The sequence below is a fragment of the Somniosus microcephalus genome, chromosome 3, assembly GCF_052327205.1.
Source record: "Somniosus microcephalus isolate GS21.2 chromosome 3, FLI_Smic_1.0, whole genome shotgun sequence".
Taxonomy (NCBI): domain Eukaryota; kingdom Metazoa; phylum Chordata; class Chondrichthyes; order Squaliformes; family Somniosidae; genus Somniosus; species Somniosus microcephalus.
Genome location: NC_140989.1, coordinates 286,028,089 through 286,051,127, shown reverse-complemented (window position 1 = coordinate 286,051,127; position 23,039 = coordinate 286,028,089). Strand labels below are relative to the sequence as shown.

The 23,039-nt window shown below is 42.0% G+C and overlaps 1 protein-coding gene across 1 annotated transcript in view; it reads right to left on the bottom strand.

Moving 5' to 3' along the window:
* Window positions 1–23,039, bottom strand: part of cachd1 (cache domain containing 1) — a 247,767-nt gene that overhangs the window by 112,421 nt on the left and 112,307 nt on the right. Inside the window, exon 3 of the mRNA XM_085982697.1 lies at window positions 2,312–2,460. Within this exon, the coding sequence (XP_085838823.1) occupies window positions 2,312–2,460 (149 nt within the window). The remainder of the gene's footprint in view (window positions 1–2,311; window positions 2,461–23,039) is intronic.

Genomic DNA, 23,039 nt, shown 5'->3' with positions numbered 1-23,039 from the left:
AGAGTGCAGTCCTGCCGCATCCAGTCGTGAATGGTGGTGGACCATTAAACAACTAACGGGAGGAGGAGGCTCCATGAATATCCCCATCCTCAATGATGGTGGAGCCCAGCACATGAGTGCAAAAGACAAGGCTGAATCGTTTGCAACCATCTTCAGCCAGAAGTGCCAAGTGGATGATCCATATCAGCCTACTCCTGAGGTCCCCACGATCACAGAAGTCAGTCTTCAGCCAATTTGACTCACTCCACGTGATATCAAGAAACAGCTGAGCGCACTGGATACAGCAAAGGCTGTGGAGCCCGACAACATCCCGGCTATCATGCTGAAGACTTGTGCTCCAGAACTAGCCGCGCCTCTAGCCAAGTTGTTCCAGTACAGCTACAACACTGGCATCTATCCGACAATGTGGAAAACTGCCCAGGTATGTCCTGTCCGGGTGAGACAACAAGGAGCCCTAGTAAAACTGAAGTCAATGGGAATCGGGGGAAAAATCTCCACTGACTGGAGTCATACCTAGCACAAAGGAAGATGGCTGTGGTGGTTGAAGGTCAATCATCACAGCCCCAGGACATCTCTGCAGGAGTTCCTCAGGGCAGTGTCCTAGGCCCAACCATCTTCAGCTGCTTCATCAATGACCTTCCCTCCAATATAAGGTCAGAAATGGGGATGTTCGCTGATGACTGCAGTGTTCAGCGCTATTCACAACTCCGCAGATAATGAAGCAGTCCATGCCCGCATGCAACAAGATCTGGACGACGTTCAGGCTTGGGCTGATAAGTGGCAGGTGACATTTGCGCCACAGAAGTGCCAGGCAATGACTATCTCCAACAAGCGAGAGTCTAACCACCACCCCTTGACATTCAAATTCATTATCATTGCCGAATCCCCCACCATCAACATCCTGGGGGTCACCATTGACCAGAAACTTAACTGGGCCAGCCACGTAAATAATGTGGCTACAAGAACAGGTCAGAGGCTGGGTATTCTGCGGCAAGTGTCTGACCTCCTGACTCCCCAAAGCCTTTCCTCCATCTACAAGGCACAAGTACGGAGTGTGATGGAATACTCTCCATTTGCCTGGGTGAGTGCAGCTCCAACAACATTCAAGAAGCTCGACACTAATCAGGACAAAGCAGCCCGCTTGATTGGCACCCCATCTACCACCTTAAACATTCACTCCTTCCACCACCGGCGTACCGTGACTGCAGTGTGTACCATCTACAAGATACACTGTAGCAACTCGCCAAGGCTTCTTCGGCAGCACCTCCCAAACCCACGACCTCTTCCACCTAGAAGGACAAGGGCAGCAAGCGCATGGGAACACTATCACCTCCAAGTTCCCCTCCAAGTCACACACCATCCTGACTTGGAAATATATCGCCGATCCTTCATTGTCGCTGGGTCAAAATCCTGGAACTCCCTACCTAACAGCACTTTGGGAGTACCTTCACCATACGGACTGCAGCGGTTCAAGAAGGCGACTCACCACCACCGTCTCAAGGGCAATTAGGGATGGGCAATAAATACTGGCTTTGCCAGCAACGCCCACATCCCATAAATGAATTTAAAAAAGAGGAATGAAAGGTGGCATGACTGGGTGACAGAAGAGAAAGGCACGAGAAGGGCCAAAAGAAAAAAAAAGGCAGATAGACATAATAGGCTCGGGCCCAGAGCTGCAGCCAAAATGGGCATGCAATTAGACACAGAAGGAACTCAGGTTACATAGGCATGACAGAGATTAGGAGATCAAGTGTACAGTAAACTTTTGGTTGGTTCAGTTTGTAAATACACTGCCTAATATGATACTAAGCCAAACAGACTAGAAAAATCCCCAGTCTGTGCTGAGTTAGCAGGTATAGCTGAGGGGAAGGTAGTGGCACTACAATTGGCATCAATACCCGAGCGAGGGAGAGAAAATACAGGCTTCTGTCCTGATTGTTGTCTGGTGATGCTTGCTGTACCGTGTGTGTATATGTAGCCGTTTTGTGTGTAGGTGAAATTGGACACTGCTGTAATAACCCCGACCCCGTCACATAGCCTGCCAACATTTAATGTCTAAGTTGCCATGAGGTACCAGAGAGCTTCAACACCGATGGAACTGTACCCTGGAAATACCATGGAACTGTACTCTAGCAAGAGTCAGCACTCTCAGAAAAGGGCAACAGAAAGCATTAAAAAAATTAGCTTGGAAATCATTAGAATGACTGTGCTGTAACTGATAAAATTCCTACTGTACAAGATCACTAATGCAACGTATATAATCATTGATAGATTGACTGTTGGAATCTGCAAAGTGGGAAAAAATACTTACTCCATCATTGAAGGCGGAATCGTGCAGCAGTCCTGGATGGCCGTCAGCGGCGATGTTAAGTGAGCCGTGTAAGATGCTTCCACCACCTGCTTGTTACGATTCACTACATCGAGGTAGCGATTAAACTTCTCTCTTATCTTTTTAGCCAGCTGTCAGGGGAATGGAAAAGCACAACATAGGATGAGATCATAGATCAGCAGTGCTACCAGTTTACAATATTTCTGTCCTAAATTTAGATGCTTTAAGATGATACTTCTCCTTGATGAGCAAAAAAAGTATGTCACTGTTGGCAAATGAACATTTTTTCAGCATTAAGTACTTTGTGTTGGATACAGCGTAGATCAAATGCAGAGTAAAACTTCCCATATTTTGCCCCAACATTCTACTTAAACATCAAATTTATAAAAATTTTCTGTGTAAGTGATGTTTCTGGTTTCCATACCAAATATAGCATTGACATCCCTAAGTGAAGTTGCTAATTTGTGCCAGTATTGTGCCTGTGCCCATTAGGAACTAAGCCCCAAATTAATTTCACATGGAATCCTTCCTGTCAGCAAAGAGCAGAAATAGAGGCGAGATTTTCATTCCATTAGCCTGTAATGAATTTGAACCCACATCTCAGAGATGAAGGGACAGCACAAACCCAAATCCTTTGCAGTGTCATCAATGAGCAAAAATAGCCAACGATGGGCTAGGCCACCAACCAAGACCACAAGCACAGACCTGGTTTCCCTAATGGTTTAATGATAAAGGCACTATATGATGTTGTATTCAGCTGTACAAGCTGAAAATCCTCAATTTCATTTGAGGTGCCACAATTGGCCCCAGCTCATTTTTAACACTCAGACTTCAACTCTTCAATTAAATAAGTGAAATTCACAACTAACAAGGAGCTATTAAAAAGTAACCTGCAAATTAAGAGCCAGCAGAGCAACACACATATAAAGACATTCTTCACCAGCCCCAACTATGTAAACACTTCTTCTACCTTCCCAATTCACAAGTAGGCCATACTTTATTTTTCAGTAGCTAATAATATATTTTTCAGTAGCTAATAATATACTACAAGAGCCTCTGGCTTGGCACAGAAACAGAGGAGGGGAGATCAGCCAGGGTTGCTGCTTTTGATTACAATCCAGTGACCCCTTCTGGAAAGTGTGTGGATGTAGGAAGATGTCAAGATTAGGGTCAGCTGCAGGCCTTCAACTGCCTACTGACATTCAGTGTCCAGGCTCAGGCATGAAGAATGGCCATTTGTACAACATATCAGAAGATGAATGGTGCTCAAAATCTAGTGCAAGACTAGGCACCTTCAAGTGAAGAGAGGATAAAAGTGCAGAAAAAAATGCAGCATCTTTACCAACAGTTAAAAATAGTGGCACGTTCTGCAGTGAACATAAAATTGTGCACAGAATATTCAGAAAGCAACATAAAAGCACAAACTGTTTAGCTATTCCATGCTTACATTTGCATTACTTACATAAATGCTTAAAACAAAATAAATTTTTTATAAGAGCATATAAATTTTACTGAGTCTGTCTCATCTATAATTGTTCACCATGATTAAAACATGAATTTACAGGCCCCTATCAAGAGCAAAGTAGAGATTAATGTTTAGGGGGGGGAAATTCCTGGAAGCACTTCTTTGATCAGTTAAGAATAAGCCTTCTATATTTTTTGTTACAATGTCTAATTTTGGTTTTTGTCTGTATGCAAACACTGAAGGAATCCCCGACTGAAATTTGGAATTTTAAAAAATCTCTGCAGTGTTGTCACTAGGCTTATTTAGTGCATGGTGTCAATATGCCATGAAGGCAAACAAATCATACTTAAGCTAATACATTATAATGCAGTGCAGAAAGTTTCTTATGAGATACTTTTAATTAATCACCTCAAATTTCTCCATCTATAGGCATGCACCCTAGAGTTACAGAGCTCAAAATGCTCTGCGCTGCCACAACCAAGGTTGGAAGGGCCGAAACTACAACTGACTGCTAGGTTCTTTGCACAGTTCAAGTGAACACAGTAGGAGAGTTTCTCACACCCACCATGACACTAATATTCCCTCTAATTTTTTTTTTGTGCGCGGTCCCTTTAAATTCCAGCAGCAACAGCTTGTGAGCGGCCTGCGCGGGATCTCCCGATTGATGCGTGGCCACGCACATTATGAAGAACATCACGACACCTTACTATAATGCTAATCATGCGCACGAAAGTGCAATACGCCCAAATCTTCTCAACGTTTCACGATTGTGCATCTCCGCCCATAATAATGGCCCTGCCCCCAAGTTACAGAGCCTCATATACGAGTTTGCTGCAACTGCTTTTTTCTTATTCAAAAATCCAGCTCGTACTGATCTCTAAGGATCCTACATGATGGAATGTTATTTCTATTCTTGTCATACGTCAATCAGAACACAGTTTGGTAACTCAGTCCTACGGTTTCATTCTGCTACAGGAGAATTATTTTTTAAGCAAATAATTCACCAAGCACTCAATTTAATGATAGCACTTAGAATATTGCTAGATTTCAGCACCTCTGCCTGCATTTAGAGGTTATTTTGCAGCCCTTCACTTTCCCCCACCACTGCATCTACCCCCCGCAAATTTCCTGAAGGCATCACCTCCTTGCTGGGATATGGTACCATCGGCAGTAGGTGCACTCTTGTACTTCACCCAATTGGTAATTATTCATGTGTGAGCTTTGACAGGGAGTGCTGGGAGGTTATCTGACTATAGATCCATTAGTCAAGTCAGATTCTGGCATCTGATATACTTTATTTATAAAAAAAAAATCTACATAATTATACAGAAACACCAAAAATCAACCAATATGCACCAGTTTTCAATATATTGAGGAAATTTAGTCACTAAAGGTTTCAACCCACAGTCCCAAAGGTGCCATTTGATCAGTGTAATTATCAGCCTCGACATACTGGAGACACGTAGGTGAATGTGCCTTCATTCGCCCTTTCTCTGCCAAAGTTTTCCACAGAGAGATGAGATGATAAATTGTCGGCTACAGAATAATCCTAATGATTTTCTGGTCTAGTGCAGTGGCTGGATTCCCAACCTGAAAGAATATATCCATGGGGTTCCGCCACCAGAGATTGCTTTGCATGCAGTCAAGATAGTACTGTATTACTTTTATTTGGTTTGAGAAAAGCAAACACATTTAATTTGAATAACAATTGTTTCATTATTTGAAGCAGCTTTTAGTCATTTTGAACTAAGTAGTTTGATCTTTTAGTTCCTCCGCTGAGCCACAGAGACCAAGTAGAAATTGCAACAACTCAGTGCAGGAGGGAGGAAGGGAAAAGGGAATGGGCATTCTGCCATGCTGACACCATCTACTGTACTTACAGTGCCAATCAGATAAACTGGACAAACCACATCTGCACCAAGCCAATCACATTAACACATACATACAGATCTTCTGTTTTTCTGGATAAATTGTACCTAGTGAGTGACCAGGCTCCTTGTTCCTTGGTTTTGCATCCCAACACCGGCCCCACCAATTCCAGGTTCACTGCTTTAACATTCCTCTCCCCTATGCTTCAGACTCCCTGATCTTCAGCCTCACGCGACTCCAGGACACTTGGTTCCACACAGCACTGATCTGATTTGTCCACTACTACACCGGATAAGTCAGATCCCCACAAGTAGGTCCACTATAGAAGGGTTTAAATTGTATTTTGTGCCTCCTGGGGACACAGGCCGAAGAAGTGGGCTGCCTGCCCACTTTCTCTGCAGTGCCGTAAAATCAGAAGGATTTGAGGTAATATAGGGAATAATTCACATTAAATAAAATCCTAATTTTAAAAACTAAACAATGTAATCGAATAACACAGTGTGATGCAGACCTAGTATGTACCCAAGGAGGCACCTACATCAGTATCCAGCTGCCCCATAAACCATATAGAGTCTCCAGTGAAAGCTGCATCACTGTGGGGAATTCACAGAAAGGAGCAAGTGCTTCTTTCTAAGGAATTGTAGTGATTTGTACCTACATCCAACAACACAGCTGTGGTGATTATTCCTTGATTAGTAAAAGTATTGTGATTCGTTGTGTGTTAACTGCCTTGGGATATGTGTTGTAATCTCATTGGTAGTTGATGATCACATGATGTGTTGTGGCTACCTTAAATTCAGTCCTTTTCTAGCTTAGTTGGGACTGGATGTGGAAAGATATGCTGCTGATTTTAAAGTTAATAAAGCCTAGCTTTGGAAGGCAAATCTATTCTTTATTTCAATTTATTAACTTTTTGTTAGAATGGAGCGATATCTTCAACCAGAACGATTCAAGGCTGACCCCAATTCTGCTGGAGTGGATGATAAATGGAAACATTGGTATTGCACATTTAAAAACTTTTTGGGCGTGTTGGATCAAGAGGCTCTAAATAAGCTGAATATGCTGATCAACTACATTGACCTGGATGTATATAAATATATTTTGCACTGTAAAACTTATGAAGAGGCTATTTCTACATTGGAAAAGATTTTTGTTAAACCAAAGAATGAGGTATTTGCACGTCATCTTCTATCTGCCCGTAGGCAGCAGGTGGGAGAATCTTTGGATACTTATTTACAAGCACTTCGGTGCCTTAGTGTTGACTGTAATTATAAGGCTGTGACGGCTGAAGAATATAAGGACGAATCGGTACGGGATGCTTTTATTAATGGATTACTGTCTAGATCAATTCGTCAGCGGTTGTTAGAAAATAAGACTCTGGATCTTAAAAGTGCTTTTGAGCAAGCTTCTACATTGGATGTGGCTCAGAGAAGTTCGGATTCTTATGCTCTTTTTAATCGGCCTGCGACTATGGTTTCGGCAGTTTCGGATGAAAAGGAATTATGTGGACTTAATGGGAGTGGTTTACTAGATTTTGAAACAGTTTCTACTTCGGCGGCCGTTGCCTCTAGGATTCAGAAGTGTTATTTTTGTGGGAATATCCGGCACCCTCGTCTGAAGTGTCCTGCTCGGGAGGCTGTGTGTAGTAAATGCGGCAAGAGAGGTCATTATGCACGTGTGTGCAAATCATCAGGTTCAATTACCTTCCCTTCTCCTGGTGTGGGAGGGTCTTCCTCCACTACCTCTTCTGTGACTATTCAGCCTTTAGATAGGGCATTTATTGCATCAATTTCTGCTGCATTTGCTCATGGCCTAAATAAAGCTATAGTTACGGCTCAAGTTAATGGGTTGGAAGTGAAGGCCCTTATAGATACGGGCAGTACTGAGAGTTTTATAAGTCTTCAGTTTGCGAAGGAGAAGCATTTGAAAATTTCGCCTGTTACGTATCAGGTGTGTATGGCTCAGACGACCCTTACTTCACAAATAGCTGGTTGTTGCTTTGTGAAAATGGTTCTTCTGGGTAATACGTATACTGATATACGCCTATCTGTTTTGCCTAATCTCTGTGCGGATATTTTGATTGGACATGATGTGCTTCAGTTACACGAGTCTCTTAGTCTTTCATTTGGAGGGACTAAGCCACCTTTATCTATTTGTGGATTAACCTCTTTATCTATTCCTCCAGTCACTTTTTTCCAATTTGATGTCGGATTGTAAGCCAATTGCTACCAAGTCAAGAAGATATAGTAGTCAGGATAGAGAATTTATTAATTCTGAAGTTCAACGTCTCTTATTGGAAGGAATCATTGAACCTAGTTGTTCGCCTTGGCGAGCACAGGTAGTTGTCACGACTAATGAGAGACACAAGAAACGAATGGTGATAGACTATTCCCAAACTATTAATAGGTATACTCAATTAGACGCGTACCCTTTACCTAAGATTGATGAGCTTATCAATAAAGTATCTCAGTATAAAGTTTTTAGCACTATTGATTTAAAGAGTGCTTATCATCAGATTCCTATTGTTAAGAAGGATCAACCATATACGGCCTTTGAGGCTGGTGGAAAGCTGTATCAGTTTTGCCGAATACCATTTGGTGTTACTAATGGTGTTGCTTGTTTTCAACGGGCAATGGATGCTTTTATAAGTGATAACTCCCTCTCTGACACCTTTTCATACTTAGATGACATCACAGTGTGTGGCAAATCAAGGGTGGAGCATGATTCTAATTTAAAAAGATTCCTTCAAGCTGCGGAAAAAGTTGGTTTAACTTTTAACAAAGAGAAATGTATCTTTTCGACTACTGAGGTAAATCTATTGGGGTATATTATTTCGGGAAATAAGATTAAACCAGATCCAGAACGTCTGCGACCATTGATCGATTTACCTTGTCCTACTAATTCTAAGGCTTTGCAACGAGTTGTTGGACTGTTTTCTTATTATTCTAATTGGATTGCAAATTTTTCACAGAAGATCCGGCCTCTTATTCGGGTTACGACATATCCTCTATCATGGGAGGCCAGGACATGTTTTGAGAATTTTAAAAAGGATATTTTAGGAGCAGTTGTGCATTCCATTGATGAGCAGGTTCCCTTTGTGATTGAGACGGATGCTTCGGATTTTGCAATTGGGGCTACTTTGAACCAAAATGGAAGACCTGTGGCCTTTTTCTCACGTACTTTGAATAATAGTGAAAAAAGACATTCCTCAATAGAAAAAGAGGCATACGCAATAGTAGAAGCATTGCGTAAATGGAGACACTATTTATCGGGGCGACATTTCACGTTGGTAACTGATCAAAAATCTGTGTCCTTTATGTTTGATGTTAAACATTTTGGAAAGATTAAAAATGATAAAATAATGAGATGGAGGATTGAGTTGGCATGTTACCATTTTGACATAGTTTATCGTCCGGGGAAGGATAATGTTGCTGCTGATGCACTGTCGAGGGCTTATTGTTCTGTGATTCACGGAGATACGCTTATTAATCTTCACAATGCCTTATGTCATCCTGGGGTTACGAGGATGATACACTTTGTACGCAGTAAGAACTTGCCTTTTTCAGTTGAAGACGTCAAGCGGATGACTTCATCATGTTCTATCTGTGCTCGGTGTAAACCGAATTTCTTTAAGCCTCAACGAGCTCATCTTATAAAGGCTACTTCTCCTTTTGAACGTTTGAGTGTTGATTTTAAGGGACCTCTTCCTTCAACTACCCAAAACAGATATATATTTACTGTTGTGGACGAGTTTTCAAGGTTCCCTTTTGCTTTTCCTTGTGCAGATGTATCAGCTGCTACAGTTATTAAATGTTTGACTCAACTTTTTGTCATCTTTGGGATGCCTGCGTATATCCATTCGGATCAGGGAAGTTCTTTTATGTCTTCCCAGTTGAAGGAATACCTTCAGAGTCGGGAATTTCTACTAATAGAACTACCCCGTATAATCCCCAGGGTAATGGACAGTGTGAACGATACAATGGGGTGATCTGGAAGGCAGTTATGTTGGCGTTGACATCCCGGAACCTTAAGAATACACAGTGGGAAATGGTGCTGCCTGATGCCCTGCATTCCATTAGATCATTGCTTTCAACGGCTACTAATGTGACCCCCCATGAAAGGCTCTTTAACTATCCGCGGAGATCTACTACGGGATATTCGGTACCTTCATGGCTCACTATGCAGGGACCTGTGTTGCTTCGACGTCATGTTAGATTGTCAAAATATGACCCCTTGGTGGAGGAGGTGGAGCTGTTGGAGGCAAATTCCCAATATGCTCATATTCGATTCCAAGATGGGAAAGAAAGTACTGTTTCAATTAAAGACTTGGCTCCTTGTGGGGGCCAGCCCTCTTCTGAGAATATTAATAATGGTTATGATTCGGATAATGTGGATGCTGTTACAGATACTACGAATATTTCCAATCCGATTGCAGATAATCATACTTCTATTAGTCAGCCTTTGATAGATGTTTATGACCGTCCTAGTTCATCTTCTGATGGGATTTCTAATCCGGAAACCGTTGAGAATCGGGATATGGATAGCCTTCCTGTTGAAGATACTTCTGTGCCTTCTGGCGTGGGAGGGCAAGGAATTTCACCAAGGTTAAGAAGGTCGACACGAACAAGATATCCGGTCGACCGATTGAAAATGGACTTTTAAATTGATAGTAATGTTTTAAAAATTGTTGAAATATTATAGTATATTGTTTTAGTTGAGAGATACTTAATACTTATGCGTAATGTTATTATTTGTTGTTCATTTAGTATTGTGTTATGTAAATAGTTTTATTCTCGTGCATAGTTTAGTTGTAAATAATTAATTGTAAATTGTAAAAGTTATTCGGTTGGAGTATATTTTAAAAGGAGGGGTGAATGTGGTGATTATTCCTTGATTAGTAAAAGTATTGTGATTCGTTGTGTGTTAACGGCCTTGGGATATGTGTTGTAATCTCATTGGTAGTTGATGATCACATGATGTGTTGTGGCTACCTTAAATTCAGTCCTTTTCTAGCTTAGTTGGGACTGGATGTGGAAAGATATGCTGCTGATTTTAAAGTTAATAAAGCCTAGCTTTGGAAGGCAAATCTATTCTTTATTTCAACAGCCAAGATTGGTAACTCACTACAGAGAGAGTCAAGTGATCACCCAATTACTCTTTTGAAAGCAATATTTAGCTTCCCAGCCCATACATTCAATCCCAATCTGAGGGGTGCAGAACAACAAAGGACATATTCAACACGTAGGGAAATAAGTGCATGGGCAAAACACTTAAACAAAGCATCACACTTAACCACAGAAGTAAAAAGGGGAAATATATTAATACTGCAATTTCAAGTTCAGTTTATGCTGAAAGTTGAAAATATTGACCAGCCCTGCTTTAAATGTTCAATCAACAGGTCATGGAGCAGGCTGGTGTGGTACTGGGACACAAAGACCAGAAAGGTCCCAGGTTTGAACTCTGTGGAGTCTTGTGTTGAATTTGCTGGTCTCACCCAGGGCAGCAGTAAGGGCGCTACAATTGGCGCAGCACCACCATGCTTGGGAAGAGAGGAGCAGGTGCCGGAGAACAGCTAGTGTTCTTTTGAACTGTACGCAGCATCAATTAACAACTTCAGGAGAGGGAGGCAGAAGTTTGGTGGAAGAATATCACCATCTTTCTCTTAAATTTGGATTGATTTCATTTATCGTCCACCTTATTTACGCAATTCTTTGATTCTCAATGACAGTTTGCAGCCTGTGCAATTCAAATTGTGCCCATCATTAAAACACATTCTTTGCATATACTAACCAGCTATCCATAAGCCATTAATATTTAAAAGGCTCATTTAGAAGAACACATCGAACGCAGTTGGTATTCGTGATATCTGTTTAAATTGCTAACACTGCTGAATAACTTTCACCATTTGTACATACAGAACACTTTATTATTATGCATCAGGTCAAAGAACATTAGTCACAGTGTATTTACTGAAACGCTATCAGCATGGAACAGCAGCTCTGTTGCAATTCCCAGCAGGTCACTGGCAAACTGTTGCCAAGGAATGATTCTTTCTCACCCCCAAATGCAGCCACAATTCCCACAGAAGCTTAAGCATAGATTAATGAGAGAGGTTTTGATTTGTGTGCGACAGTTGAGAGTGAGTTCACATAAGACAACTTTGATACAAGCAAAGAGAAGCTTATTAATTTGGCAAAAGAGCACAGTATATTTTCCTCAATGTCCTTGACTGCACGACTGAAGTTAGACTTATAGGGGGAATTTTGCCCCAAAGGGCTGGGGTGGGGGGTAGGCCGTAAGTTTAAAAAAATTTTTTTAATGGGTAATCCGATCCCAACCCATCCACGCAGGCAGATCGGAGGGGGGACCAGGCGACTAACTTGCTCTCCAGAGGCGGGACGCTCATTAAAATGTTTATTGAGGCTGCGTACCTAAACTTTTAGCAGTTCCAGATGGACGGCTGGGTTTCAGCAGCTGGATGGAACAGGTAAGTATCTTCCCAGCACTGCTTATGGGCCAGGAGGAGCAGGTGTGCTCCACCCCCGCCCCAGGCCTACCAGACTTACCTGCTTCCATCCCCGTAATCTGACCCTGACCATGTTTGACTTCCTCTCCCACCACCCCCGATGTCCAACTCCCTCTGACTCTCCCCCAATCTCTAAACCACACCCCGTCCAACCCTCCAACCACCCCCGCCGTACGACTTCCCCCCCCCCCCATTCAACTCTCCCGCCCCCCACGACGTCTGACTCTATCCCCCCATCCGACTCGCCCAACCCCCCTGTCCAACTCTCTCTTCCCCCCCCCCCCCCCCCGCCACCCGATGTCCAACTTTAACCCCCCATCCCACTCTCCCGCCCCCAAACCCCCCATCCGATGTCCGACTCTCCCACCCTCCCGTACCACCATTCAGTAACCAAGGAAGAAAAGCATTTATATACTCTACTTATTGTCTTACCATTTTACCAACAAATGCACAAAAGGTTAAAGTACATGTGCACGTGCCGTATGAATACGAGTATTGAGATCACATGCCCAACTATGGTGTCTTTTACTCATTTTTTACTTCCTAGTCAGAAATTCAAGTATCCACATCTGGATTGCCAATAAGGCACATGTGGCTAGTGGCTAACATATTCGACAACACAGTTGTAATGCAGTTCCATGGATGCCAGCTGCCCTCTAGTATCCTGCCAAAATGACCAGATAGCGAGTGCCGACAGGCAACCCAACCACTGGGTACATCACAGCCAAGCCCAACCCAGCCCTCACCTGAAGTTCACTTTCCAGTAGGTGTCACTGGCTAGCAATCAGCAGCCCGGAGGGATTTTGTTTCTCTCCTTAGCCCACAGTTGAGGAGGTCACTTGTAGCATTCCTACTGAGCAATTCTTTCAAATTCAAAGAGGTACTGTCTTTTTAATGTTTGTAGAGGAGTTGCAGCTGCACATCATGTTCTTCACAATGACAACTGGAAGTAATGCACCAGCATTTTTGCAATGCAATGTTCTTTGATGCAAATTGTATCATTATGCCTGGGGAGCCTGGTCAAGAAAAACCTTACTAACACTGCCAGATGAGCACTGTGGCCAGTTATTCCCAAAGCCTAAATCAGGCCAAGTTCTCCTTATCTTACAAAGTTAAATTTCCAGTGTATGTACAGTATATATAATGCAAGAAAGGACGTCTGGCCCAACAAGCCCGCTCCTTCCACAAACTATGTATAATCTGCTCTATCATAGACTCCACTCTAATCATTAATTGTCTGATGGAAAGTTCTTAATACTGTATGCGCTTACATAACAAGACTAGAAATTTAGGTCACAATTTGGGGTTGAAAGCATAAGTCATTATGGTGGATGGTACTGTAGCTCATTCTGGGGAGCACAATCACCTGTTCCAGGCCTGCTCCCACTCTCCTGTCTATTCTGAACGTGCAGCCCCGCTACCTTCTCTCTGGCTCCTGGTCTCATACTCTCAGTTCATGTCTATGTTGCATGGTCTGCCACTGCTGTGCAGTCAGCATACACGAAAATCAAATTTCTAACTCTCAGGAGAGCTGTGGTACTGACGGGCTATCTTCTGCACGTGTCACTGATTTTCTTTTTCCCAGGCTTATTCGTTGGAAAGTGCAGGGCCATCTTGAATGCGAGCATATCCCCAAATATAATTGAGAAATACACTGGAATATTCATCCATCCTCCCATCTCCCATTGTTCAGCCCTGGCCTGCAGCCTCCCTTCTAACCAATTCCATCAATAGTGGGCCTTGGGACTTTTCAAAAAAAAATTAAAGATGCTACTATATAAATGCAAGTTGTTGTTGTTTGTGCTCTATGAAGTATTTGATCTCAGTCTATTCCTATAACCTCTAATCCCATTCCAAACCAGATATTAACAGTTCCTTTTAAAAAAGGCTTAGCTTCAACAGCTTCTTCTAGACTGTTTATGTGGTGAGATGAAGGAGGGTGGGGGGAAGAGAAGAATTTGTTTCTATCTGTGCTCCCTTGAGGATTGTACATTTTAAGCCTACTAGTTCCAGTATCACAGTCTGAATGTAATAATTGTCTTCCATCTACAACATCTATTCACCTCTGCATTTTAAATATATATATTTTTTAAAACATTATTTTATGGTGTCCCACTTAATCCAAGTTTATTTCTCAAAACATTTTCTTCTATCTCGACATAAAATACAAACAAACTTCAAAACTATAAAGGCAAATGTTATGACATCTAAAAATATTCGGCCAAGTTGCAGTCAAAGCCAATGCCTACATATCAAAGCCATTTCAGTACAATTTGTTTGTCATGCAACAAAATGTTGTCCTTTTCCCTGGCTGCCCTTGTGTCACATAACTGACTGATGAAACATCAAAATAAAACAAAGGGATTTCAGGCACTGTGCATGCAGGAATGTTGTTATTGCGTTTTAAAAAATAATCCACGAGTGACTCTGCTGCTTTGCCAAATAATTGCTAGTGACATCTGCGCCCGACTTTACTGAATTCTTGTTCAGAGACTGGCTACTTGCTTCACCTTCTGATGAGAGCATGTATTGAAAGTCCGAGGCAGGAACACGCAAGACAGTTGGCAACGCTATTTTGAAGTCCTGCACAAAGCTACTGCCTGGCACCCTACGAGCCCAATACATTAACGTTTTCTTTCCACAACTTCTGACGTTTAACTAACCTCTTCTCCTAACCCCACCCCCCCATTAATGACACAGTGCATGAATTGGACCTAGGCATGCGCTGCTTTCACTGAACTATCTACCATCCTAACACAAATACCGCAATCAGGCTGCTTCTTGTGTGGGCCCACCAAAGATATGATTACATTCCCCTAGGGCCTCTGATCTCTGCAAACCTTAGGTTAATTGATCTGTTCTTCTACCTACTACATCAGTTAAGAAATGTGACTGACCAGACAGACACACACAGTTATGAAACCAATTAGCTACTATCGGATTGTCTACCAGAAAGTGTCTCTATAGTTAGTTTATCCCAGAACTAATTTGTGTCAATAATCAGTTAGATAATTAAGTGTGATAGCGCAAATTAATCAGTATGTTGAAATGCTCTTTCCATTTCAAATTTGACACTTTTGCCTCCATAAACATCTGTAAGAATCTTCATTAATTCTACTTTATGAAATTGTCAATATAGTATTAAAGAGATATGAAGCAACCATACGAACAATGACAGACAGCCTATCCCATGCAACTGATACCTTATGTATCATAATACATACACTCTCCACCCCATCCAAAACCATGCGATCTCTTGGAGAGGCGAAAAACCAGATAAAAACCCAGACCAATTTGGGGCCAGGGCCGGGGGGAGAAAACCTGGGAAATGCCTTTCCAACCCATTTAGGCAATCAAAACTAGTCCAGGAGATCACTCCGACCCTGAATTCCCTGAAGTACCTGCCTTTTGTAAGAGATGATCTCCACCTCAGCTAGAAACAGGTCTCTCACTTGAAAGAATTCAGCAAATCAGCATCCACTGCACGAGACAGCAGCCTGTTCCAGAGGTCCACTATTCTCTGGGAAAAGAACCACCTCTTGATATCTAACCTAGATCTGGCCTTACATTAGATCTGGCCTTACATCTGAACTTAAATTTGTGACCCCTGGTCCTCTCTAACCTATTTACAGGAAACTCTATTATCCAGCACCAACGGGCCCGGCGTGGTGCCGGTTTATCAAAATGTCCGGATTACAGAGAGATATAGTTAAAAGGTACGAGAGCTCCGTACACAGCAACAAATCCAGGCTTCCCTGTTGCTTAGCAACAGGTGCAGGAACTCCGGCCACAGAACAAGCATCCCTGTTGCTTAGCAACAAGTGCACGGACCCCAGTTACACAGCCACAGATCCAGGAACTGCCACTAATATGAAGTAAAACTTACCTGAACCTACTCCTGAATTTTGCCGGTTAACAGAGATTTCCGGTTATTTAGGTGCCAGTTAAAAGAGTTTCCTGTAATTGGAACAAACCGTCAACTGGAACACATCATCTTATGAACCTCAATCAGATCATACGTCTATACTTCTCTAAAGTGTAGAGTCCCAACTCTTTTGTCCTATTTTGGTAACGAAGATGCTTTATAATGGGAATTAGTCTAGTGACCCTCCTCTGCTCCCTTTCCAAAGACTCAATATCACCCACCATGTGAGGAGACCAAAACTGGACACAGTATTCCAAGTGAGGCCTGACCAAGGTCTTGTACAAAGACAAAATAGTATGACTAGTTCTTATAATCAATTGCCCTATGAATGCACCCCAACACCTTATAGGCTCTAGCTATTGCCTCATGGCATTGCTCATGTACTTTAGAGATCTATGCACTAAAACGCCCAGATCTCTTTCTTTCGCCACCTTTTTTAATGCTTTTCCCTGAAGGGTGCATGAATGTTGAGCATTCGCCCTGCCCACATGCATAACACTGCAGTTAATCAAATAAAACATAATTTGCCAGTCACGCGCCCAATCTCCAAACACATTAAGATCCACCTGAAGCAGTTGAGCATCGTCTACAGGCCTAACACTCGCACATATCTTCATCTCATCTGCAAATTTGCAGATCGTGGCCCCAACACATACATCCAGATCATTAATAAAAATATAGAGCAACGGTCCCAACACCGATCCCTGCGGGGCACCACTGGTGACCGTTCTCCAAACAGATCCAAATCCATCTAGAACTACATTTTGCCTACATCCTGCCAGCCAGTTCTCAATCCAGCTCAACATATTACCATTAATACCAGAGGCTTTAATCTCGTAGAGAAACCTCTTGTGCAGTACCTTATCAAAAACTTTTTGGAAGTCCAAGTAGACAATGTCTACCGGGTTTCCCTCATCCACCATTTTCGTAACTTCTTCAAAAAATACAATTAGATTTGTAAAACATTACCTTTTTATGAAGCCATCTAGGGTGTCCCTAATATGTCCCTCCTATCCAAGCATTCATAGATTGCATCCCTAAAGATTCCCTCATCAGATCTTCGTTTGTATTAACTCTATTCTTTTATCTTACAAAAATTCAATTTGTGGCCAGCATCCAAAAATGGACTTAAAACCCACTTCTCTTTCTTTTTGCATTTTGGTTCTTACAGGTCAAAATTGGTGATACTGCTCAGGGTCAAAAAAGGAATGGCCAGTTATAGGAGGTACTGGAGGGCAACTACACCTGTGGAACCATATCCCAGCAACAGTGAATAAGATAAATTGGGGTAGATATTCTCTACTTTAATTTTTTTTTAATGCAGTAAACTACCCTTTTTCCTGGGCACCCATCAAACCAACCGCCCATTTTGGAACAGGGATCTACATCATTTAAAAATCCACCTCTGATTGGTTGAATTAGCTGTTTTTTTCTGTCACTAACAAGACAGATCACTGAAATTTTGCTTCATTTCATCAATGGAGTGGTAAGCCAAAATTCTGAACATTTTTGGGCTAACCCGAGAAACAAATGATTGACAGCCCAGATATAAATTCACAATAATAAAATGAAATAACATAGAAAAAGATCATTTGGCCCATTATGTCTGTGCCATTGCTTTTCTCAACAAGCCAGTTGTCCAATATACATATGTATAACCAAATGGTTATCTTGTTGATGCTTTATGGGTTTCTAAGAAATTATATCATGTTAAAAGAAACAAATTGGTGAGCAGATTTGTACGTGATCTGACCAACACAGCTCAGATTCTTAAGCACTGTTGCAGTGCAGTAGTGCTTTCTTTTGGTACAGAAAAGGTACTTCAGCAATTAAATTTACTCCACTTAGATGGATACTTTATGTATGTCTTTGCCCAAAGCAAGCAAGTCCCAGACCTAGGATCTGTGGGACATTCAAGCCATGAATATTAGATATTATATCCATGTTGACAATGATTTGATATTGTACAGTGCTACCCTATTTTTTTTTAATTTTTTTTTAAAGAAACAGAAAATGTTCCAACACCCTGAAGAAAAAAAATCTAGGTGCAATGAAACTGATCATTTGAGTTTTAGCATGTAGAATCTTATAACACAGAAGGAGCACCTTCAGCCCATGCCAGCTCTTCAAAAGAGCTATCCAATTAGTCCCACTCCCCCGCACTTTCCCCACAGCCCTACAAATTTTTCCTTTTCAAGTATATCACTAATGTGTAGTAGAACACAGGTTCAAACCTCCACTCTACTTAGTATTCTGTCTGAGCCACACCAGGTAGAGGCTGTGCCATACGCCTGCAGAGAGAACAAAAATCTGATGAGGAAGTAATCAACCAATCATTATACCTCCCAGCAAATGGCCAAAGAGGGCATAAAAAGTCAAATAATATGATTGGGAGAAAACAGAGGTAAATGCACTCCCGAAAAAAAGAAATTAAATGCAACAGAAAATATTTGAGAACCACTCTCTCAATATTGAAGCAGTTTTCTCATTGATATCCTGCAGAAAATACCAAGTGTAAGATTCAGTTATATAAGCAGCCCAATTGTAACCACCTGAAGTAGAAAGCTGCTGCTAAATCCAGACTTTATTTGGCCTTAGATCAAGCAGATCATATTTACGACTGCATCTCTCCCTTTTCTAGAGTTACAGCATGTGATTCTATCCTCCTTGAGGGAAGAGAAAAAAAAAACAATAGTGTGATTGGGCCCAATTTGGAAACAGATTTGGCTGCCTTCCACCAGTCCTTGGAGTCTGTTCAAGTAACTGAACATTGGCATTGGGTCACAGCCTGTTCTAATGCAATGAATTGCCTCATTAGCCGAAAAGCAGAAATCTTTTAGTGGATAGGGAAAGACTAGGCAACCATAACAAAAGTTGTTCTCCATACCAAATCCTCATATGAAGAGATTACATAGAACTTACAGCACAGAATGTGGTAGCAAGTTCCACATTTTAACTACTCTCTGGTTAGAGAAGTTTCTCCTGAATTCCTTATTGGATTTATTAGTGACTATATTTATAACCAATATTCCCTTTAAGCTGTGCGGCCATTCAGCGCTCTAGGGGTCCCGCGCAGCCGGTGAGCCAGCTATTAAATTGAAAAAACCGCGCATGCTCGGAATTTTAAAGAGGCCATGCAGTCCCAAAAAAAAGTACAGGGAACATTGTTTATAACCCCTAGTTTTGGACTCCCCGACAGGTAGAAACATCTTCACCGTGTCTACCCTATGAAACCCCTTAATAATTTTAAAGATCTCCATTAGGTCACCTCAGCCTTCTTTTTTCTAGAGAAAAGTGCCCCAGCCTGTTCAGTTTTTCCTCATAGTTATAACCGCTCAGTTCTGGTGTAAACCTTGTAAATCTTTTTTGTACCTTCTCCAGTGCCTCAGATTGTCATCATCTCCACAGAAGTACAAGCCTCAGACCTACAACAACTGGTATTTATTTAGTCCTTTAATGTAAAGTACATCCTAAGGCATGGTGTGGAGATGCCGGTGTTGGACTGGGGTGGACAAATGTAAGAAATCACACAACACCAGGTTATAGTCCAACAGTTTTATTTGAAATCACAAGCTTTCGGAGCGCTGCTCCTTCGTCAGGTGAAGTGGAGAGATGCGTAAAGACACAGCTTATATCGTCAGAGAATAATGCCAGATGATTACAGGTAATCAGATGGGATCGACAGTTCCGACGGGCCACAGCAAAAAAATCGCATAAACCTCCTCAGAAGACAAACACGGGACACAACCAACACGTCCCATTACCATCCCCTTTTGCCTTGAATATCTCTTAATGTCTCTCAATGTCTCTTAATCTCTCCTGCCTTCCAGCCTATTACAGGCCTTCCCTTTTGTTCTTTCATCCCCTCCCCCATTTCCCAGCCACTAGACTTGCTTAAAAATCTGTTCCATTTCCTGCTTTTTTCCAGTTCTAACGAAAGGTCATCAACCTGAAACATTAACACTGTTTCTCTCTTCACAGATGCTGCCAGACCTGCTGAGTATTTCCAGCATTTTCTGTTTTTATTTCAGATTTCCAGCATCTGCAGTATTTTCTTTTAATAAGAAAGAAGGAAGACTTGAATTTATACAGTGCCTTTTACATCCTCAGGATGCCCCAAAGCACTTCGAAGCCATGTAGTCACTACTGCTTTATAATTGAGGGTTTCAGCAGCAATGGGGCTGAGGTTGGGCTGTAGGTGCCAATGTTGCAGAGGTGGATGCAAGTGGTCTGTGACATAAACGATAGGGGATCTGAAAATAAGTTTGGGGTCAAACTGGGCACCAAGGTTGCAAACGGGCTGGTTGAAACAGAGACATTTGTTGGAAAGAAGGATGGAATCCGTGGCAAGGGAGCAGAGTCCAAACAAGATCCAAACTGAAGGATTCTCAGACACCAAGGACTGATGGAGGATGGGTCAAAGATGGATAGATGATGGACTGGTCACTTTTCAACACTGGGTCCAATCCCACAATACCAGCTCCTTAGAAATATGGAACCACACATCACAGTTCTGTAGGCAAGATACAGTTGTTTAACGTCACCATGTTTATAAAAGTCACCTGAAATCCAGTGTCAAATATGAACTGTACTATTACAGTGCAGAAACCCAACCAAACAAATCAACATCAGGGCAAGTAAATTAAACAACTACAAAAGGATAGATTAAACCTCATTCCTCTCCTAGCAATAGCGAACATGTGGAACAAATTCTCAGCAGACTCAATTATCCAGTTATTTTTTAAAGGAGTTAAACATCTGGGAGAGGTACAGACCAAGATAATCAAATACCACCTGGAACACAAAGGTGCTTTTACTACTGGGCCATCAAAACGTAATCTGTGGGAACTAACTGGATAAATTTAAATAATAGATTACATATCAAATGTAGATTGATATTGTGGAGTATTGTTAGAAAAATGCAGCAGAACCTTCCCTCCAGAGATTCTGAGGTGATGGGGCAGATTGTACCTGGTGTAAGGAATGAGCTCAATGACCCAAGTGGCCTTTCTCTTATATGCTTTATAATGCGCTTACATTTACAAAAGAGTACATTCACTTGTTGGTCCGAAAGAAATCCTTACATACTGTGATAAAAATGATAACTTCCGGGAAGTTATGTCATCACTTCCTGTGAACTATGAACTATGAACTGTGTACATACCTCACTTCCTGTTGGACTGGTATAAATACTGGTCTGTTCAGTATTGTAAGAGGCTTCTACCAGAGGCATGGTAAAGACCTCTCTTGTGTATATAGTGTGTTTATAAGTTACTTAAAGCTTACTTTAAAGTTACTTGATGGTAAGTCTCCTTTTTCTTACATCAATTTAAGTAACTTAGTATTTACACTGACAAATACTAGACCTTCAGACAAACTCGGAAGTTAAGGATCCAGGGAACCACCCATCATGGAGAAAATCCTTAGACCTATTCGTCTGGACCTGGACCCGAATACACCAGCAGCTGGCAGGGTATGGAAGCATTGGTATCGTACTTTTGAGAATTTTCTGGATGAATGTAAAGCGGATGCTCCTGCTAAATTGAAGATACTTGTCAATTATGTGACCCCAAAAGTGTTCGAATATGTTGATGACTGGGATAATTACGAAGAGGTGATTCGGGCACTTAAGAAACTGTATGCGAAGACCCCAAATGAGGTCTATGCTAGACATCTACTGGCCACAGCCCGACAAGGGCCAGGGGAATCAATTGACGAATTCCTGCAAGAACTTCGCAGGCTCAGCGTAGATTGTAACTTTCAGGCAGCCTCAGCTGAGCTGTACCGCCAAGAAATGATTCGTGATGCTTTCATCTGCGGGATTGCCTCTCCATTTATACGCCAGCGTCTACTAGAAAGTAAAACACTTGAGCTACAAAAAGCTTTTGACCTAGCTTGTTCACTGGATTTGGCAAAGAGAAATGCAGACCTCTATCAGCTGCCCAGATCTCGATCTGCTGCTGTAGCTGCAACCAGACAATTCAAGCGGTCTCAGGTGAACCCTATCATGGGGGAATCTAATTCTGATAATTCTGATGAAGAAGGAGGACGACCCCACTTTAGCAGCCTCTTGGCAATCTAGGAAGGAATGCTTCTTTTGTGGAGATGCTTTTCACCCTAGGAAAACCTGCCCTGCTCGCAATGCAATCTGCAGTTATTGCGGGGAAAAAGGACACTTTGCTAAAGTTTGCCTATCAAGGGCCTCTACGAGGGCCAATCCAGCTAAGGCCTACCGAACTGCCCCAATTAGGGCCTATCAAGATGCTCCAGCTAGGACCTATCAAGCTTCCTCTCGAGCTCTCTCCCGAAGAAGCACACCGAGAGTTTTAGCCACTCTCTGTGCAACGACACCAATTACAGCTGCTTGCCCACAGAACCTGTCTCAGGCAGCCACAAAAATTTCAATTAAAGGGCATACCTTAGATGCCTTAATTGACTCAGGAAGTACTGATAGTTTCATTAAGGAACAGATTGTTGCGAAATTGAAACTACATGTCTTCCCATCGGACCAGGCAATTGCGATGGCCCAGTCATCACTTAATACCAGAATCTCCGGCTTTTGTGTTGTTGATATGACACTTCATGGTCGTATGTATCCCTTCACCCGACTTTCGGTGCTCAAAGACTTATGTAGTGATCTCCTCTTAGGGCTGGACTTCCAAAAACAGCATAAGAAACTCACCATTGAGTTTGGTGGATCCAAACCCGGACTTACTATTTCTAATATACCATCTAAATTACCATTTTGTGCATTATCAGCAGCTTCACTTGATGAACCCTCATTATTTGCCAGTATTCCGCCTCAATGCCAACCGATAATAACGAAATCGCGGCGCTTTAATCAGGAAGACCAATCTTTTATTGCGGCTGAAATCTCTCGACTTCTAGCAGAGGATATCATTGAACCATGTTCGTCGCCCTGGCG